This window comes from Xiphias gladius, chromosome 18 (genome assembly GCF_016859285.1).
Source record: "Xiphias gladius isolate SHS-SW01 ecotype Sanya breed wild chromosome 18, ASM1685928v1, whole genome shotgun sequence".
In the NCBI taxonomy this organism is placed as follows: Eukaryota; Metazoa; Chordata; class Actinopteri; order Istiophoriformes; family Xiphiidae; genus Xiphias; species Xiphias gladius.
The window spans coordinates 6,934,319-6,952,335 of record NC_053417.1 but is presented as its reverse complement, the minus strand read 5'-3'; the positions used below and the strand labels follow the sequence as shown (position 1 = coordinate 6,952,335).

General features: G+C 41.1%; 1 protein-coding gene across 3 annotated transcripts in view; it reads left to right on the top strand.

The window, feature by feature from the left end:
- agrn (agrin) overlaps positions 1 to 18,017 on the top strand; it is a 255,568-nt gene that overhangs the window by 142,203 nt on the left and 95,348 nt on the right. For all 3 annotated transcript variants that reach the window (XM_040152614.1, XM_040152616.1, XM_040152615.1), the window contains one exon: positions 7,420 to 7,635. In XM_040152614.1, coding sequence (XP_040008548.1) covers positions 7,420 to 7,635 — 216 coding nt within the window. The remainder of the gene's footprint in view (positions 1 to 7,419; positions 7,636 to 18,017) is intronic.

Sequence of the window (18,017 nt, the reverse complement as noted above, 5' to 3'; positions counted from 1 at the left end):
TATACGGACTTTTAGGCTTTACATCACCTAATATCCTTCTTTGCCCGCGTCATTATTACTAGAGCCACTAGAGGGCTTCGTCACCTGAGCATTAAAACATGAATGATGCCTTCAATTTCCATGGGAACACAGTCTCTAACCACATTGTAAAAACTTTAACTACTTCACTATTTCACCTCAATTCTTGTGTGGAGGTGTAAAACCGTTGGCATACAAAATGAAACTTGAACCTACTCAAACTAAAAAATGAAACTTTGGAGAACATATTTGTGTGTGTTCACTATAGATTTTGTATGGTTTATTTACGCCTAATGCCAGTGGGACTTCATTAAAGTTAAAAAAGTAACCATAGTGAAGAGAGATTAGAAATAGCAATGACAAAATCTCAGAGGAGCAGCAACAGTAGTAGCTGAGGTGACTGAGCAACAAAGTCATTAGGGAAAATATCTGGATCTACAGGCTGTTTGATTAGTTTTAGACATGCAGATCTCCACTAACAAGCTGAACTGCCATATATTTTAAAATTAACCTATTGTTTTTGATACAGAGATGAAAATAAGGGAAATAAACAAAACTAACTGTGCTGTTTTTCAAGCCACGTGTAGACATACACTGTGAGTGCACATTTGAAGATTTTGTTTTTCCTTGTTTTCATAACAAACTAGAGGAAATTGTTTTGGCATCAATTATGCCACAGCCTTGAGAGTATTTGAAGCTGGTGAGCGTTTCTTTTACTTACTGGATTGAATGAGGCACATGTGTATAAACTGAGGGATTTGAATTGTAGGTATTTCCCTCTACCTCTTATTTTTCTCTTCAGCCTTCCCTAACCTCTTCATCTTTCTCTCATACAGTTTTTCCTCCAATAAAAGCTCTTCCTGCCCTTTTTCCCTTTCCTCCCTCTTTCCATTTTGACTCTCTCTCTCTCTCCAACTTTGTCTATTATTCTCTGGAAATTCGTGCCGGTCTGGACTGTGCACAGTGAGGAGAAGCTGCGGGTTGGTAAATAAGTCTCTCCTGCGTGTTAGCCAGGTCAGGACCTGGGCGCTCAGCTGTACAAGCCTGTGTGTTGCATTCAGGAAGGAGGAGGAGAGGGAAATTGATTGCCCCCTTTATGTGAAGGAATGAGAAAATACTGTAGCAGCCTACACACACGCAAAGGCATACTCACACACTCAAAACCCTCCATCTTCATGCAGAGGACTGTAGCTAAAGGCATAGAGAAAATAAACGAATAGCTCTTTTTGGTCCATTCTGCCGTTGCCCTGATAAGAAAGGTGCGGCTGAAAAAGCAGGACAAGAGAAAAGTTGTTTCCTTCTGAAGATGCTTTGAGAGAGTCTCCATTCTTCAGCTCCTTCACCTTTTTTCATTTCATTTAACTTTATGTTGCGCTGGTAAGGACGGGTGTTCCCTTGTGGGCAGATGTTTTCTTTATTTCACGCTGGGCGCTGTATGATTGCAACGAGATCAATAATTGACTGCATTGGTCCCCTGAGGACCACTAACCTGAGATCAATAGAAGCCTTGTTGTTTTCTCCCCTCACATACTTTACCAGGTGTAACTACTGGCCACATTTTGTTTTTTTCTTAATTTATTCTCTTACAGTGACATTCTGTTAGTACATTACTTCTGGACTCTGGACTCTCTCTAATAATAATTATATCGGCGCACGAGGAAGGCAACTTCTCTGCAACTGTTAATCATTGCTGTATCGATCTATTGCTGTTCTCCACACCTACACAGCACACCTATAGCCACAGTGCTGCGCGCGGGCATAGTGAGAGAATTAGATTTTCAAAATTAGATTCTCATCCCAAAGCATTGAGTGATGTGGGGAGGTGATGGAACTGCGCAATCACTGCAAATGAAAACTAAACAATAATTTTTAAGAAGTACCGCGAGGAGTTTGATATGGGGGCAGTGCATTCATACAGAAGCTGCATATATATATAAAGAAGCACATATGTAAACCACCTGTGTGCATGACGGAAACTTTAGACTCCCAAACTGATGAGGCAGGCTGCTTTGTGCTGAGTGCATCACTGGCTGTTACTATGGCAACCTGTCCCCTCACCGCAAAGGGTCTTCTGGCACAGCTCCACTGATAGAGACGCTAAAGCCTTCTTATAGAGAGAAGAAGAGAGAGACAGGAAAAAAAGAGAGGACTGTTAAAAGGAGGCCCGCCCGAGGAGCACATCTGTACTTATCCTGAGCTGAAAAGAAACGCTCCCTTTATTAGGAAGGTAGCGGAAGATGTCTCCCAGGAGTGCTTGAGTGTAATGAATTTAGTCTCATTCAACATTAATGCGATGTCGCTTCAATGCCACCGAGCTGTATCTCTCTCCATCAGCTTACACTTCCTGATTTCCTGACAGTCAATAGGTCATTACTCAGTGGTGAAGCCACTGTTTGCGGGGATTTAATCTGATCACAGCAAAAGTTGGTTCACCTAAAAGGGTTATTCAACGCATTTGCCATTTGTGCATCTCGGTACCAGTAATTCAGCCTCCGTTGTTGTCACACACGTAAAGTTCAGGGTGGTTAATTATTCATGCACACCTTCGCTTCCCTTCCTTCCCTTCCCTCTTTTTTTCGTCTCCTTTCCTTTCCAGCAAACCGGACTGCTGTGAAATAATTGAAAAACCTGACAGGTATCTCTCCCCTGCAGAGAATAGAATTCTTTCCCTAAAGTAGCCATTTTAAGGCGGTTCTGTCAAGTTTTATTGGGTCTTAACGCGTTCATGCTTCCCACGACAGTCCATTTCTCTCCTTTTCACTTTGTTTGAGGTAAATGCAACAAGGCAGCAAAACAATGAAACTGACAGAGCATTTCACCACAAACAGACTGTGGGGATATTTTCTTCACAGAGTAGAAACAATCTCAAAGTAATAGGATTGAATCTGTGTCTGTAAAAAAATATGTTAAATCAATAAACTAGCACAAAATATTGCAAAGATAATATATAATATGATGAAATATATATCTTTCATCCACTATGCAATGTATTAAATACTATTTTAAATTTAGGATTGAATTTGAAAGCATAGGTCTCCACTGTCCTAACTATGTTGAGTCCACATGGTCTGCATTGTTGTGGAATGGGCAAAAAAGTATTCTTCTTGATCCTCCAAAGAAATTAACTGAAATGTGTATCATCTTAGACCATCACTGAACCCTGAAGCATCAAAACTCGCAAAAGAATCTGTAGAAGTATGAAGAATTGGAGATGTATGCCAGAGAGTCTTTCAACTCATAAACCATTTTTTTTTACCCTTCCTTTGATCACAACAGTGCTATCCCTTTCCTTTCATAACTCACTGATGCATTGAGAGCATCCTTAGGCTCCAACACATGTCATATTTAATGGATGAGCTGTCTAAACACGGGATGAAGTGTTACCTGGACAAGATGTTTGCCCTGACAAGCACAAACTGGACATGCTGTCTTTTCTTCCCAATGGGATTTTCTTCCTCAGACTCCAAATGAAAAAAAAAAAAACCCAGCGTGTATGTGAAGCTTTTAATGCTGCAGGGCTGGAGGGAGATTACCTTACACACTTACTTGGACCGACAAGCATGCACACGTACACACACACACTTATTGCAATCAGAAAAACATTTGCACAAAGAATTGTAAAGTTAACATTCATAGTTGAAATTACATAAAGTTAAGTGTGCTTGTACAATTTTAAATACAGAAGCACATACCTTTGCATGCACTTAAAACTGTTTTTCTCAACAGTTCTTATGTGTCTGCAAAAAATATGTCTAACAAGTATGAATGATGAAAGGAAAGTGCAAGAGGATATATAACACTTTATATTTTCTGTTGTATTTTCTAAAGTTTTACAATATCAAGAAAACCAAACAGTAAAACAAATTTTTACTATCAGCTTTCATCCTTTTGGAGATATATTACAGCAGCTGTCAGCAGTGCACAGAGTATAAGAACAGTGCTGTGCAGTGCAGCCAACCACTCCATATTAAACTAGAAAATGCGCTCAGTAGAGCACAGACCTCCACCAGGGCTGATGTTAAACAAAATACACCAGATTTCAGAGGAAAAAATTCCAATTTATAGTAAATGATCCGGATCTGCCCCAAAATGTAATGGTTTCTTCCCCGACCAATGCCCCGTCCCTCCACCAAGTTTGGCGTAAATCGGTTTGATTGTTTTTACATAATCCTGAATCCCTAAACAAACAGACACGGGTGAAAACATAACCTCCTTGGCGGAAGTGAAAAGGCATTTATTTTTCAGAATGTCTGCGGTCTTCATCTCAGCTCAGCTGGAAGCTACTTTCTTGCTTGGACGCACTTGCAGACGCAGGCTTCGTTACCTACATACTGTGCATTTAAAAACCATCCTACTTTCACTACTCAAGCCAGAGAATAGAATCTCCAAAGGTCATGCCCATTATCCCCCGTGGAACAGCATAGTTGTTCCACGGGGAACATGTACATGGAGTTTTGGTATTCTAGCAGTAGATGAAGGTAAAGCTTTTATTTTGATATCTTCCTCCTTGAAATGTTTTTTTACTACTTAGGATCATGGATAACGTTATCTCATGGTAATGTGCCTAACTCAGAGCAAAGTGGCTTAAACAATCCTAATGTCAGTATATAACAAAATATATATAGAAAAAGAGCTCAGACTACTGTTGAAAATTTACATGTTAATACTTGTCTTCGCTCATTTTAGTGCCCATAGCATAGTAGTAGCATAGCATAGTAATAGTGAGTGCGCTACCTGTGGGAAAACTCTTGAGTAAGCTGTGCATTTTATCACATTTGTGTTCTTTGTAAAGTAATGCCTATCTGTCTCGAGGACAGGTCCACAGGATCCTCACTGTTTTTTATGTTGTGTTTGTATTCCCAGTCATCACCTGTCAATCAAACTGGGTCAGGTACATCACTGTTGGAATTTCTTGTTGACAAAGATTTTGTTGGTGGTGTACTTTTGTTTTCAACCATGGTAGATATTGCGGTTCATATTAACTACCAAGGGCTTCTTTCCATTCTAAAGAAATCTGAAGTCTGAAATATTTTTTATCTAGTACCAGGAGGATTTTTCCAAGGAAAGAACTACTAGTACATAAGTATGCAGTTTTTATGCTCAGTCCAGAGCCTGCACTTGATACCTTCACTTTGACAGAGCCCTCAGCTCTGGTGTCAGTCTTTTGTCAGTTTGCTAAGCTCGAGGCTAGAGGGAGATTTTCTTATAGGAAAACATCGCAGAATAGATCTGGTTACAAACCACCGCGGGCATTCAGGACTTTTTTCTCCCCAGGTGGTTCGTTCACTCGCAGTGTTTATAATCTGTCTTTATTATTTGCTTGATGACTTCACTGGAATATACTGGTTTATGCTTATATTTCTAAGAAAACACAACTGATTCATTTAAACCACAGAGATCATCCTTTTGTCAACTGCAACCTCAGTCTGTTGTGTTTTTTTTCTCCCTGTCATACTATCAGATACCCTCCCTCCTTCTTGTACACATCTGACACAGTTTGATTGAATTTCACCTCTTGTCACTCTGCTCGCATGGCTTTGCCTCTGAGCCACAGACTGACACTGACATGCGCACACACACACACACACACACACACACACTCGCACTCACAGAAACACAGACACAGCACGTGGTGTGAAGTGATGGCAGAGCAGTGGGCCAGTCATGACAAGGCCTTCATGCCAGCACCTGGCCGCGCTCGTGTGTGCGTGTGCCTGCGAGACAGCTAATGCCTCTACCTCTCAGACACACACCCGCTGTCAGGAATACAGATGCAGTCATGGATAGCTTTGCACACACACACACACTCACTTTTTTTCCCCCTGGTACAAAAGAGAGTGAGCTCAGGTAGCTGTCAGGTGCTCTCCCACAGGGAACAGTGGGCAAGTCAAAAACAGCCTCCTCGCCTGTCACTCCACATGGGCACACACGCACACACACACACACACACACACACACACACACACACACACACACACGTTCACACAGTGTGCTTTGGTGCCAGGAGAGCGACAGAATGAGATGCCTGGGGCAGATGCTGGAGTAGTTGTCTATACTGCACACAAAGAGTGTGTGTACACCGATCAGCCACACCATTAAACCCGGTAACTGGTTTTAGTATTGTGGCTCATCGGTGTTATGTGTGTGTGGCTATCAAACTTTCTGTCGGTCTATCCAGTATTGCAAAAGCCACCTGCCTGCAAGTGGACATGCTGCCTTGCATTTAGTTCTACTCTGGGTGCCAGTGATAAGAAATTGTTGTGTTCATGTGCACATGTGTGTGTATGTGTGTGTGTGTGTGTGTGTGACATGTATATCCTCAGCACTGACACTGGCTTGCCTTTCCAACCAAGATGACTTTTTTAGAGTGGACTTTTATTTTTATGTGCGTTCATCCATTGATTTCCAATCAGGTTGGCTACCTGTTAGAGCTTGCAAGGACGTCACGCCAGCTGACTGCCCAACAGCCCTCAAAGTGGGCACAAGTCCACAGCAGCTGTAGCTGTCACAATGCCGGTCAATTACTCTCTAAGTTGATGATGTGTACACACAACACACGCAAATATGCTAACACATACTCCTTGTTTGCTTTGCGCATTCAGCAGCATCTGACAAAGTTTACATTTTGCTGTTTTACACTTGATCAAAGCTGAGGAGTGATCAAAGTCTTAAAAGTTGTTTTTGACTAACTCACATGACCTTGAAGTGTGTAGCTAAACTGGGTTTGTCTTCGTGTTGCCATCCCTCCGTGTTTTGATGGACAGTGGATCATCGATTTTTCAAACACTGCAGTCTCTTCAGAGGATGAAAATATAATGTAATTTATATCAGCCGGCTGCCTGTAGATAGATTGGTTTTAATGCTGCTGCTCAAATTTAAAATTTTTAACAACGAAGCTTTTCCAAATTCTGCAAAAGGCTCATCACACCCAGCAACACACTGTGTTTGCTCTGCATGGGTGGACAGATTCTTCCTGGATGAATTGAGAGCATCTGTGTGCTTTACGCCAGGATCACATTTAATCCCTAATGCATTTGTGTTGCTGAGCTGAGTAGAGCTCTGCACAAAGACCCAAACAGCTGACGCATATTGAGCTAATTTGTTGAGATGTGTCTGTCAGGTGTTAAAACATTAACTTTCTTTGCATTCACTCATGACAACAAGGGGGGAATGAGGGAAAAAAGACTTTGTTTGAGTTTGTGCATGCTCAATCAGTTCATGCAGGATAAATGCAATGTCAGGATCACACTCATTAAGCTGTTTAATTGAACTATGCATTGTGTAGGTTTGTGATCAGGCAGCTTTGAGCTAACTGGACTTGAAATTGATACAAAAACAATATTCAGATCTGATGTTAGTAAAGCAATCCTAATACCTCCTCTTTCGATTCCTGTCTTGCAGGCTGTAGAGGAATGCTGTGTGGTTTTGGCGCTGTATGTGAGCGTGACCCAACTGACCCGGCAACGGCTGAGTGTGTTTGCAAGAGATTGGACTGTCCATCCTTGGTGGCACCGGTTTGCGGCTCAGATTCATCCACCTACTCCAATGAGTGTGAGCTGGAGAAAGCCCAGTGTAACACACAGCGACGCATCAAGGTTCTGCGCAAGGGACCCTGCTGTAAGTACCATCACCTACTAATCAACCAACCAACCAACCAACAAACCAACCAATGCCTCTTAGAGACACTGGCAGAAAATATCAATTTTAACACCTCATAGGATCTCATTTTCAGTCTAACAATTGTTCTTTTTTAAACAAATGGAAAATTATTTTAGATTAATTCCATATGCTTTCAGTGCATGTTCAGAAATCCCCTGACACTAAGTGAAGTCATCTGCCTTTTCTGCTTCATCTTGTCTCGAGATTTTAAGAGTATGACTATTAGACTTAATTACTTGTAACGATGGAAAGAAAATTAAGTCAGTTTTAAGTTTGGTATTTAAATATATTATACGCTCAGAGATTGAGCAGATTTGACTGTTCATCTGTTGTACTGTATTTATGAGATCAAACACCCCGAAAACTTCAAAAACGGACTGATATCATTCTTTGAAGACTTCCAGCATGAGCAGAATTCTTTATGTCAGCACGTTTTTTTGAAGTGTTATCATAAGGATAAACAGGGGTTGACCATTTTGGGAGATGAAATTTGTACTTTTGATCCAAAAAAGAACAATCCCAGAAAGACCACTGAATCTACAGTATTTCAGAAAGCAATCTGACCCAAGACTGACATTCTCCATTAAACTGCTATGAAAGTTCAATTTAAAAGACGTAAAGTTGGGTAAATGGACTGCTTGCACAGAGCACCATCGCTGGAGGTTTTTCAGCGAACAAAAACAGGACTGGGATGTTTTGATGTTTGGGACAGAAAACTAGCAGCCAAACACAAAGCTGCAAGTCTCTGAGTGTCGCTAAATTGCTTGTTATTGTCAAGTAAATGGATTTCTATTGCACCCTGTCCTAATACAACAGGCTTTGACTCCCTATCTTTATCCCCCAATAATAAAACACATCCCCATTATGCCCAATCTATTGTCTTTCCAATATGGCCATGCTCCCAGTGCTTAAGCACCACCTGCATCCTCACAAAAAAGTGTGCCATTCGCTGCTCCCATTGGTAGCCATCCAGTGTATATTTTAGCCGTTAGCCCCTGGTGGGTGCCTATACTCCTGCTGTACCTCTCATTGTTTCTCTTTAGCAAAGCCCATCAAGATCCAGGGCTCTGAGAGGAGCAGCGGTTTCCTGCCAAAGCTGCAACATTGCAGCAACCTCAGTATAATAACTATAGTGTATTGTCAGCGTTGTGCCTGCCTGCCAGTGTGGGCCCACTGCTAATTCCATGGGTCTGATTACAGTGCCAGCTTGGACCTGGCACTAATAACAAGCTTGGTGACTGCTCACCACTGGCAGAGAGGAAATAAAGAGATAGAAAGGACAGCGAGAGGACAGGAGCAACAGAGGGTACAGTGGAGAAGAGAGAGGAGAAGCATCTAGAGAGCGAGGGAGGGAGTCATGTTGAAAGAGGAATGAGATATGAAACATTTTGAGAAAGACGGGCATGCAAGAGTAAGTGAGTGACTGACTGAGTGAGTAAATGGGTGAACAAAACACAGGAGTAGACTAATTTCAGAGAGAGAAAGTAATACAAATGCTCTAATGATGGTTCATGGAGGGTTAAGGCCATCAGAAACACTATAATTAACACCGGCAACAACAGCAAGCACTCAGTAGGGAAAAAAATTAAGTAAAAAAATAACAGTAATGATGATACTAATGATAGTATTGCTGATAATAACTACATGCACACCACCAGAACAGACTTTCTCTCATGTCACATCATATCTGCAACAACAAAAATCAAAAGCTGTTTTTTTTTTCATCCCTACATTGCCTGTATTTTAAATAGGCTAATATAATTGATGCTAATGGTAAGGTCATTTTACGTCAACTTTTTCATGTAATCATTGAATTGTATATTTAAAAAGTTACATTTAAAATATTCAGTCTGCAATCAGTGCATTGCGTCCACTGCGTTAGCTTTGCTACTTTAAAGTATGTACTTGTGTCTGTCTGTCTTTGAAAAATTAGTAACTAGAAGGAGAAAAAGCAGTAAAGCTTCTTAACCAACCTGCCACATTTCTTACTGTTAGGGTACGGCTTCGTCAAGACTATCACTGTGATTCGTAATGTCACAAATGCAATCAATGCAAAAATCTTCAAATGTAAACACAATGATCATGAGAGAAATAGACTAATCACATGAACTTGTAGCCCGCCATCCTCCCTCTAAATATGACATTATATCCTTTGCAAATGGTCATGCAAACATGATTTAAAGTTAATTAGATATTAAACACAAACTTAAGGATCCTTTCAACAAATGTTACTGAACAGTTATGTATTATTATTACTACATTACTACATTATTACAACATTTTCCTGTCGGCCAGCAAAATTCTACCACCAACTCTGCTCAGAAAGTCTGGTCAGATAAATGTATCTATTGTAGAATTTTTAAATAAACATCATAAAACAACATTGTCAAACCCAGAGCTACTATAGTCCGTAAAATAACATTGTAATAATGTCTTGCAGATTAGTTCACCACTGTAAGTGCTAGCTCCCCCTTTTGGGCACATGACTCTTACCTTACAGGTAATAGTATTTCCGTAAGAGTCTCCCACATGATCACCACTTCAACCAGGATCATTTTGACCCACTTACATTCACACAGCCTGTAGTCAAGTCTAGTGCAGGCCATGTAGAATCCAGCATAGCGTGATGTAAGCGCATGGTTTTTGTGTTTTGTTCTTCTTTGTTTTGATTTGTTTTCGGGAAGGCCTCGGATCCAGATCCCTTTGATAACCTGACTTTTGAAGTGAAATAGCCAAATTATCGAATCATGTGGATTCCGAGGTAATGCCACACTTTTCCATTATCGTTATTTCTAACAGCCACTTCATTAGGGAAAAGTCAGTCATACCCTGTTATTTGTGCAAAGATGATAACTGCTGTGAAAAAGATGGAAAGTATAATTCACAATCTGCTGTGGCAGAGCACAGTTGTCTAGTTTTTGAGCTGTATTTTCTAAGGTTAAAGACATTCGTATGCACAGACTCAACCCCAACTCCATATGTTGAATAAGCTGCCAGGTACTGATGCAGGTGAGGCTTAAGTCTAAACTGCAGGCCAAAAGGCTTTTATTAAACGGAAAGCAAGATGTTATACTTTGACTTTAAATGAAAAATGAACATTTTTGCAGAGCATCCATAAATTCCCTCCCCGTCAAGATTGCCATTTTTTCTTGCTGCACCTATGCAGCTTATTTTCATTGCATTGAGAGTTATGGCCAACTCAGTGCAAGAAGTCATTGTCAAGTGTGTGCACTTGATAGCTACTTTTTTTGCTAAGTTTTTTTTACTTTTTCTTTTACTGCAGCAGCCCTGTTATGGGCTCCCACACATAACAAATGACTTCTGTCAGTGTGTTTTTGTGTGGCTGAGTTGAAGGAATTTTGTATTTGTGCTTATAGTCAGATATACTGCACACAGTTAGTAGAGGCATGGGTGTGCAGGATGGTATACATTCCTGTCTCCCAGGGTGTGTGCGTGAAAGAGAGAGAGGGTGTTAGGAGGTTAGTGGAGGCCCAATGACAGGTTCTCCTTCTCTTTCTGCCTCCAATAAATTCAGCCGGTACAGAGGGTCTGGACAGGTCACTCTGGCTGAGATTATGGATTTGTCAGGGCTGATGGAGGAAGAGAGGGGGGCAAATACTGAAGGAGGGAAGAAGAATGGGAGACAGCGCAAGAGTAGAGAGAGCTGAAGGAATGAGAGAGCTTTTAACTTTAAGAACAGTGTGGGCGGTTGGATTGGTGCTTTTGTGCAAAGCCTAGTTTGACTCATTCAATCTGAATGGCGGGTTTTCATTGGGGTAAGTGAATTGGCTACCGTTCTGAGAAGCCGTCATGTCCAATTCAGATCAACTGCAGAGTCTTATCTGGTGCTCAGGAGTGCAGCCACAAAAGACATTTTCTTCTTTTTTTAGCACTTAGTACAAGTCTGAGGCCTGGGGTATGTTTTTTCCAACAGGAGGGGACACCTCTACATTTCTCAAAATGAGTGTTTTGGTGCTCACTGAAAGCAAGACTGTATAACTTTAGAATGAAGAAGTAACATATTCATCCTCTCACAGATGAAAAGTTGAATCCTTAAACAATAACTTGCACCATTGCTAACTTCAAACACTCAGGGATTTGATTTCTACAGCCCTACCCAGGCTGATTTGATTCGAAGCCTTCACTGGCTTATGTTAAGAAACTTTACAGTAGATCAAACTCCCTCAGAATGTTGCTTTGCTGACTTTATTACATTTCTCTACTTGTGCTACAGGTAAACTACATATCCGCAGTTGCCATTATCCTGTAATTGTCACTTGTAGCCACGGTGCCTGCTTAGTCAGTTCTGTGGTCATTTAGCAGAATATGCACACAACATAACCTTGTCTCTATTATTAATGGGATATTCTGGTTTCATACAACCTCTGTTTTATTTTCGTAGTTTTGGCCATTGTTCCTACCAGTCATTGTACTCATCGAGTAAATTGTTGAGTTCTGGCCAACACTTTGCTAAAATAAAGTTGAATGAAGGAGGAATCATGGGCAGTCACATGATCAGACAGGTTTTAAACAAACCCTCAGGTTATCTGCAAGACAAAAGGAAGATCAGAAAGAGTAAAATTAGAGCATGAACTCTCTATTGTAAACATCCGTCACAGTTTACAGACCAACTTCCTCGCACAACTTTGTCTTACTGTCCTTATCCTAGTTGTGTGCACATAGTTTTCCTGTGCAATGAGGGTTTGATAACAACATATTAGGTCTGCTCACTTGTGGTTTTAGCTCCAAGAGGCTTGTTTACAACCTGGACTTTGTCAGACATTGTTGTAGCGATGTCACCGTGTTGCCAGTCCTCCCCTTATGACTGCACAGTTCAGCTTCGCGCAGTTTGGCTCAAGAGAAGCAAAATCCCCTTTAACTACATTCATTTGGCACCTCACTCATAACTCTGAAATGGCTATTACAACATTTATGTGCCAAGGTAACAGTGTAAGTTTCCTCCTGAGGGCTGGACAGAAAGTCCCACACGCTGTTGAGGAGAGTGCACTTAGTTTCCCCCAGTGCTCCTCTCAAATATTCACATAACCAGGCCCTTATGGTTCAGACCAGCTCTGGGCCAGCTTCTTCATTATCTTCCTTTTGTTCTAGATGGATGATTTGGGATTGGCGGGGATACATTTTTGGCGGTCAGGCGGTCAAGCAGGGAGGCGGTGAGCAGATAATGACCGCAGATATTATCGAAATTAAAAGCAAAAGCTGTTTTTAAATTGGCCCAGCAGGAGTGCCTGATAACAACACAAGACGAGAATAAAAAAAAGCAGACAGTGAAGAAAAGAAATAACTCAGAGGCAGAGAGAGAGAAAGATCCAGCAGAAGCACTTTCTGGTTCAGAGAGACAAGAGACATTTGGGTAACTGTGTGTATGTGTGTATGTACGTATTAGTGTGTGTATGGGCATGCACACCGTACATTTCACCAGGGAGAATGCACCATGTTGGCTCTGCTAATATTGAACTTGGAGCAGAGTGGTAAATACACTCCCTTTCCCATAGAGAGCTACAGAAGTACTGAAAAACTCATCTTGTGTGGCCACTCTAGTGGAACATGGAATTTTCATTCTTTTTTTTTTTTTTTTTACTTTACTCTTTTTCTTCTTGAAGGAGTGCAACAAGTAATACAAAAAGGTGGCGTGTGTGCGTGGGGGTGAGGTGACCGGGATTTGAGAGAGTGATCAATGGAGATTGATTTTGTGCGTGTGTGTGCATGTGCACGCCCGTGTGTGTTCTTGAGAGTTAGCCATAAGCACAGCCCGCTGCCTTCCACTCTGCACTCTCTCTCTGGGCTTTAGAGAAGGTGTTATCTCTCCGGTACCGACACACTCCTGTGTCCTCACAGTGAAAGGAGAAAAGCATCAGTACTCCACACCTGCCGCTCCGTCTTCTCTATAATACTGCAGGCAGTCAGACCCATACCAGAAGGATGTGAACCTCCCCATCTTAAACATAATGTATGTGGTGCATCCTACGCTAATATGTATAGAAATTTTCAGAGCCAGTCAGTTATTTTATACAGTCGCAATAATTTCTGTATTTTTTAAATGAATGGTTTAAAGCTTTCTCATACACAACTAATTCACAATTGCCGTAAGTTTTGTAGCAACGATAATGACGCCCAGATACATTTTCTATCAATTTAAAAAGAAAATATTTGCAATAAACATATCTGTAAAATGTTCATTGCATTTGGATTTGTTTCCCTCCATTACCCACTCCTGGCAACTACAACGTGATTAACATTTTATGGTTATGTTTTGGAAAGTCAAAGCACTTGTTTGTGTTTGGAAAGCAGGTGGTCTTTGTTAAATATTTCAAAAGCTGAAACTGCCTTGATGCATAAGATGGCTTACGTTGACTTTTTCAGTATTTAACCAAAACCATGATCTTTGCCTGACCTCAGCCAGTGTTTAGTGGTCACAGCACATGGGATGCGAGACGCAAACCCTAGTTTCTGGTATCACCGTAAAGCCACAATTACGTTTCTTCCAAAATGTATTCGCCAAAGCACACTAGTCCATATTTGTGAGTCCTGATTTGGAATCTGTTTGGAAATACTCATATACAGTATATACAGAATTTAATAATACTTTATATCTGCGTTTTGTGTATTTTGTATGTGTAAAGTGTTATTTTGCAGAAGATCCTGTATTGCTGTTGTGAATGTGTTGTATGCGCCTAGTGTAATAATGAGACTAACCCTCCAGAGACTAGGAGAATCTACAAGGTGCACTGAAGTTGCTCATGATGGAATTACACCTTGCTAGCACACTTTTTGTTGGCTTCTGAAAAATACTGTTTTGGACTTATATGAGATAGCAGACAAATTAATTTGAAAACAACTCAACAGCCCAATCAGAGGTTCCGCTTCCTCTTTTTCACCTGTTGTTTATCAAAGTCTTATTTTTTTTTTTGGTTCTGAACTATTGTTGAAAGCAGGCTTTTCCCCAGAGAAGCTCAAACAGTCTGTGGCCTGAACTTGTTACCCCAGCTGTACATTTTGTCTATTGTCTGGTGCTGGTCTGGCTGGTTGTTAAGGTGTCTGGGCTGGGCCAGGAAAAGCCTTGATTTATCCCCTCGTAGAGCCCAAAGCAGGCTGGGAAGGGATGTTTCAGGAAATCTCCTGCAAGCAAATGCCTCATTCGCGAGCAGAGCTGGAGAGTGAGGAAATGAAAGCCCAACCTGCTGTGTTCCACTTTTACCCCCACATACTCCCTACACCTTCCCCTTCATCTCTTCCTCCTCCTCTATTTCTCTCTTCGCTCATGCTTTGACAATCTCTTCTGTTACCCCGGTGACATGCCCGGTTGCCCCTGGTGACAATGGAGTGGTGGTAATATCTGTAGATGGCAGAGACTACTTTTGGCTTTGCCCAAACAGATAACAGTGCTCTGCACAGGCAGTCAGCTCTACCTCTGCATCTTTTCTCCTTTTTTACTTTTGCTGTCCTTTTTTCTCATTTCATTCAGTCTGGCCTCCTTTCCCTTTTCCCTTCCTCTATAATTTTCTTCCCTTCCCTCTTTTTGTGTTTTCCCTTTACCCTTATCGCCCTGCTTGGTTTTATCCCTATTTCTTCCTTCCCTCTTCCTCACTCCCTGCTCTTCTTCTTGTCTCTCCCTTATCGTTTCCCCGTATTCTTTTTATTCCCCATTTCTTGCCTCTCTTTCACTCTTCCCTCAGCTTCATTTATGAATCCATTTTATTTCATCTCTTTCTCCTCTTTCACTTCTTCTTCATTGGCTTGCTTTAGAACAACCAAAATAACTCAGTCTTTCTCTACCCCTTCTTTCTACTTTCTCTCTCCTTTATTTTCTCTCTTTTTCTCTCCTTCAATTCCTTCTCTTGCATTTGCCCCTGTAAGACTTTCAGACCAAAATTCTGTCTTGTTTCTTGCTTCTACTCTCATCAGTAGTAACACAAACAAATACGAACGCAGATAGTAATCAAATTTCTCCAGGGTGATTGCTGAACACATTTGTGCGCACAGACTAACACACACACACACACACACACACACACACACACACACACACACACACACACAGGGCGAGAGGTCATTGTAAATAACTCGGTTTTCGTGCTTTCATTTCCCAGGGGGTATTGACTCTCGCTTGATATTCATAACCATAACATGCAGAACCTGACGGACTGACTGACTGTGTGTGTGTGTGTGTGTGTGTGTGTGTGTGTGTGTGTGTGTGTGTGTGTGTGTGTGTGTGTGTGTGTGTGTGTGCATGTGTGTGTTTGTGATGATACTGTATTTATACCCCTATGCATGTACATGCCTACACACACAGGCATACTTAGTGAAACATACCCACACTGCAAGGCATTTGGCAAACCGATAGTTTGAAAAATCTACATTCTTGTTATCGTCCTTTCACACATACACACACATACACACACACACACACGCACATACAGGGATGATAATGGACTTTGCTGAAATCCTCTACCTATCTTTACTTGCTGTTCCACTCATCTGCAGCCACTGATACTTGTAAGACAAATCTTGTCCTTTCAATCTCTTTCTCCCTCCAACGCTCACCTCTCTAAAAACCTGCAGGCAAAACACAGATTATGTACACACACAAACACGAGTCCATATCCACACACATACCTGCTTAATACTGGACAGAAGGGGGGGGGGTAGACTTTTTAATGTATCTATGCAGTTGGCTACTCCTGAATAATACATCATTATTTGTTGTTTTCCCTGCGTATACTTTGGGAGAGATGGAAAGAAGTGAAATTAATGAAAGCAGAACGGTGTTGAAAATATGAGGATAACTACCAGCTCAGCAGGCAATAGTGGATATTTTATTTTATTTGTGCAGCACAAGAATAGCAACAACTAGCCAGATTTCTAAAGAATTTTATTTTCTATTGTGTACACATATATATACATACACACACACACACACACACACACACACACACACACACACACACACACACACACACACACACACACACACACACACACACACACACACACACACACAACTGGGACCAAACATCTGAGACCACTTTCCCGTTCAAGTGACAATATGATGTCACATTGAAGTAGACCTTTGACCTTTTGAATACAAAATGTCATCACTTCATTATTTTACCCTACTAGACATTTGTTTGAAATTTTGTCATAATTAGTGTATGAACTCTTGAGTTATGGCCAAAAAACATGTTTTGTGAGGTCACAGTGACCTTGACTTTTGACCTTTTACCACCAAATTCTACTCTGTTCATCCTTGAGTCCAAGTGAACGTTTATGCCAAATTTGAAGAAATTCCCTCAAGAACATTCACTCCTGAGATATCTCTTTCACGAGGGACGGACAGACGGACAGACAACCTGAAAATATAATGCCTCCAGCCATGGCTGTCCACAACGTGGAGGCATAATGAGGAGGAGGCTGGTGGAGAGGGAAAGCCAACAAGTGGTCCCGACTCAGACACAAACTGATGATGAGTGTGCAGGTGTGGGCAGGGAGAGACCGATTGAGTCAGTAAAGAAGAAATAGTACTGATTTCAACCAGCTGAGAGAGTTGGTAGCAGTGGAAAAGTTATTCTGGAGCCCTGATTCTCATTATTATAATAGCTCCTTGCGCCTGATTTACTAAAGGAAAAACTGCTTATTTAATCACACTATAAACTGCCCTGTGAAAACAAGTTTCAATTTAGGCCCAAACATAAAAATTATTTTTAAATCTACTTGGTTTTGAGTCTGCCTCAATAAATAGGGGGTCGAGTCTTTATTTGCTTACAGAGCGAACTCTCCAGTTCTCTGCTATATCTGTCTTAAAAAAATAAAACATAATTCCTAATTGTTATTTTGTTATTAACCCTTTTCCACCATGTCTCGTCCTGCACCCCCCCAACCCCCAACTACCCGCATCGTCATCATCCATTGCGATGTTTCACTGTAGACATCATCGTAGGCCAGTTCGGCAGACATTGCTACATTGCTACTTTGCTAGTAACTTAAAGTATAATTCTTTCATCTTAGCTTCTAAAAATTTTTTAGAAGCTTTTTTTTTTTTTTTTTTTTACAATTTAATTGTTTCTTGCTTAAAACCCTTCCCATCATCCTTTAAAACCTGTAACAGTTTTCTTAGTGGCATATAGTAAGTGACAGCATAGCACCATGTAATCCAAGATGTCATGATTGCATCGTGGTGGCTTGAATATCTTCCAAAGATTTTTGGTTTTCACAGTGAAATGCTTTTACACCTAGGAGCTAACAGTCCTTCCTGCCTATTGTTTGTTGAAGTGGAGCATGCCCATTTTTGAACACTTCCTCTCCCCTGTGGTGTGTCTTGACAC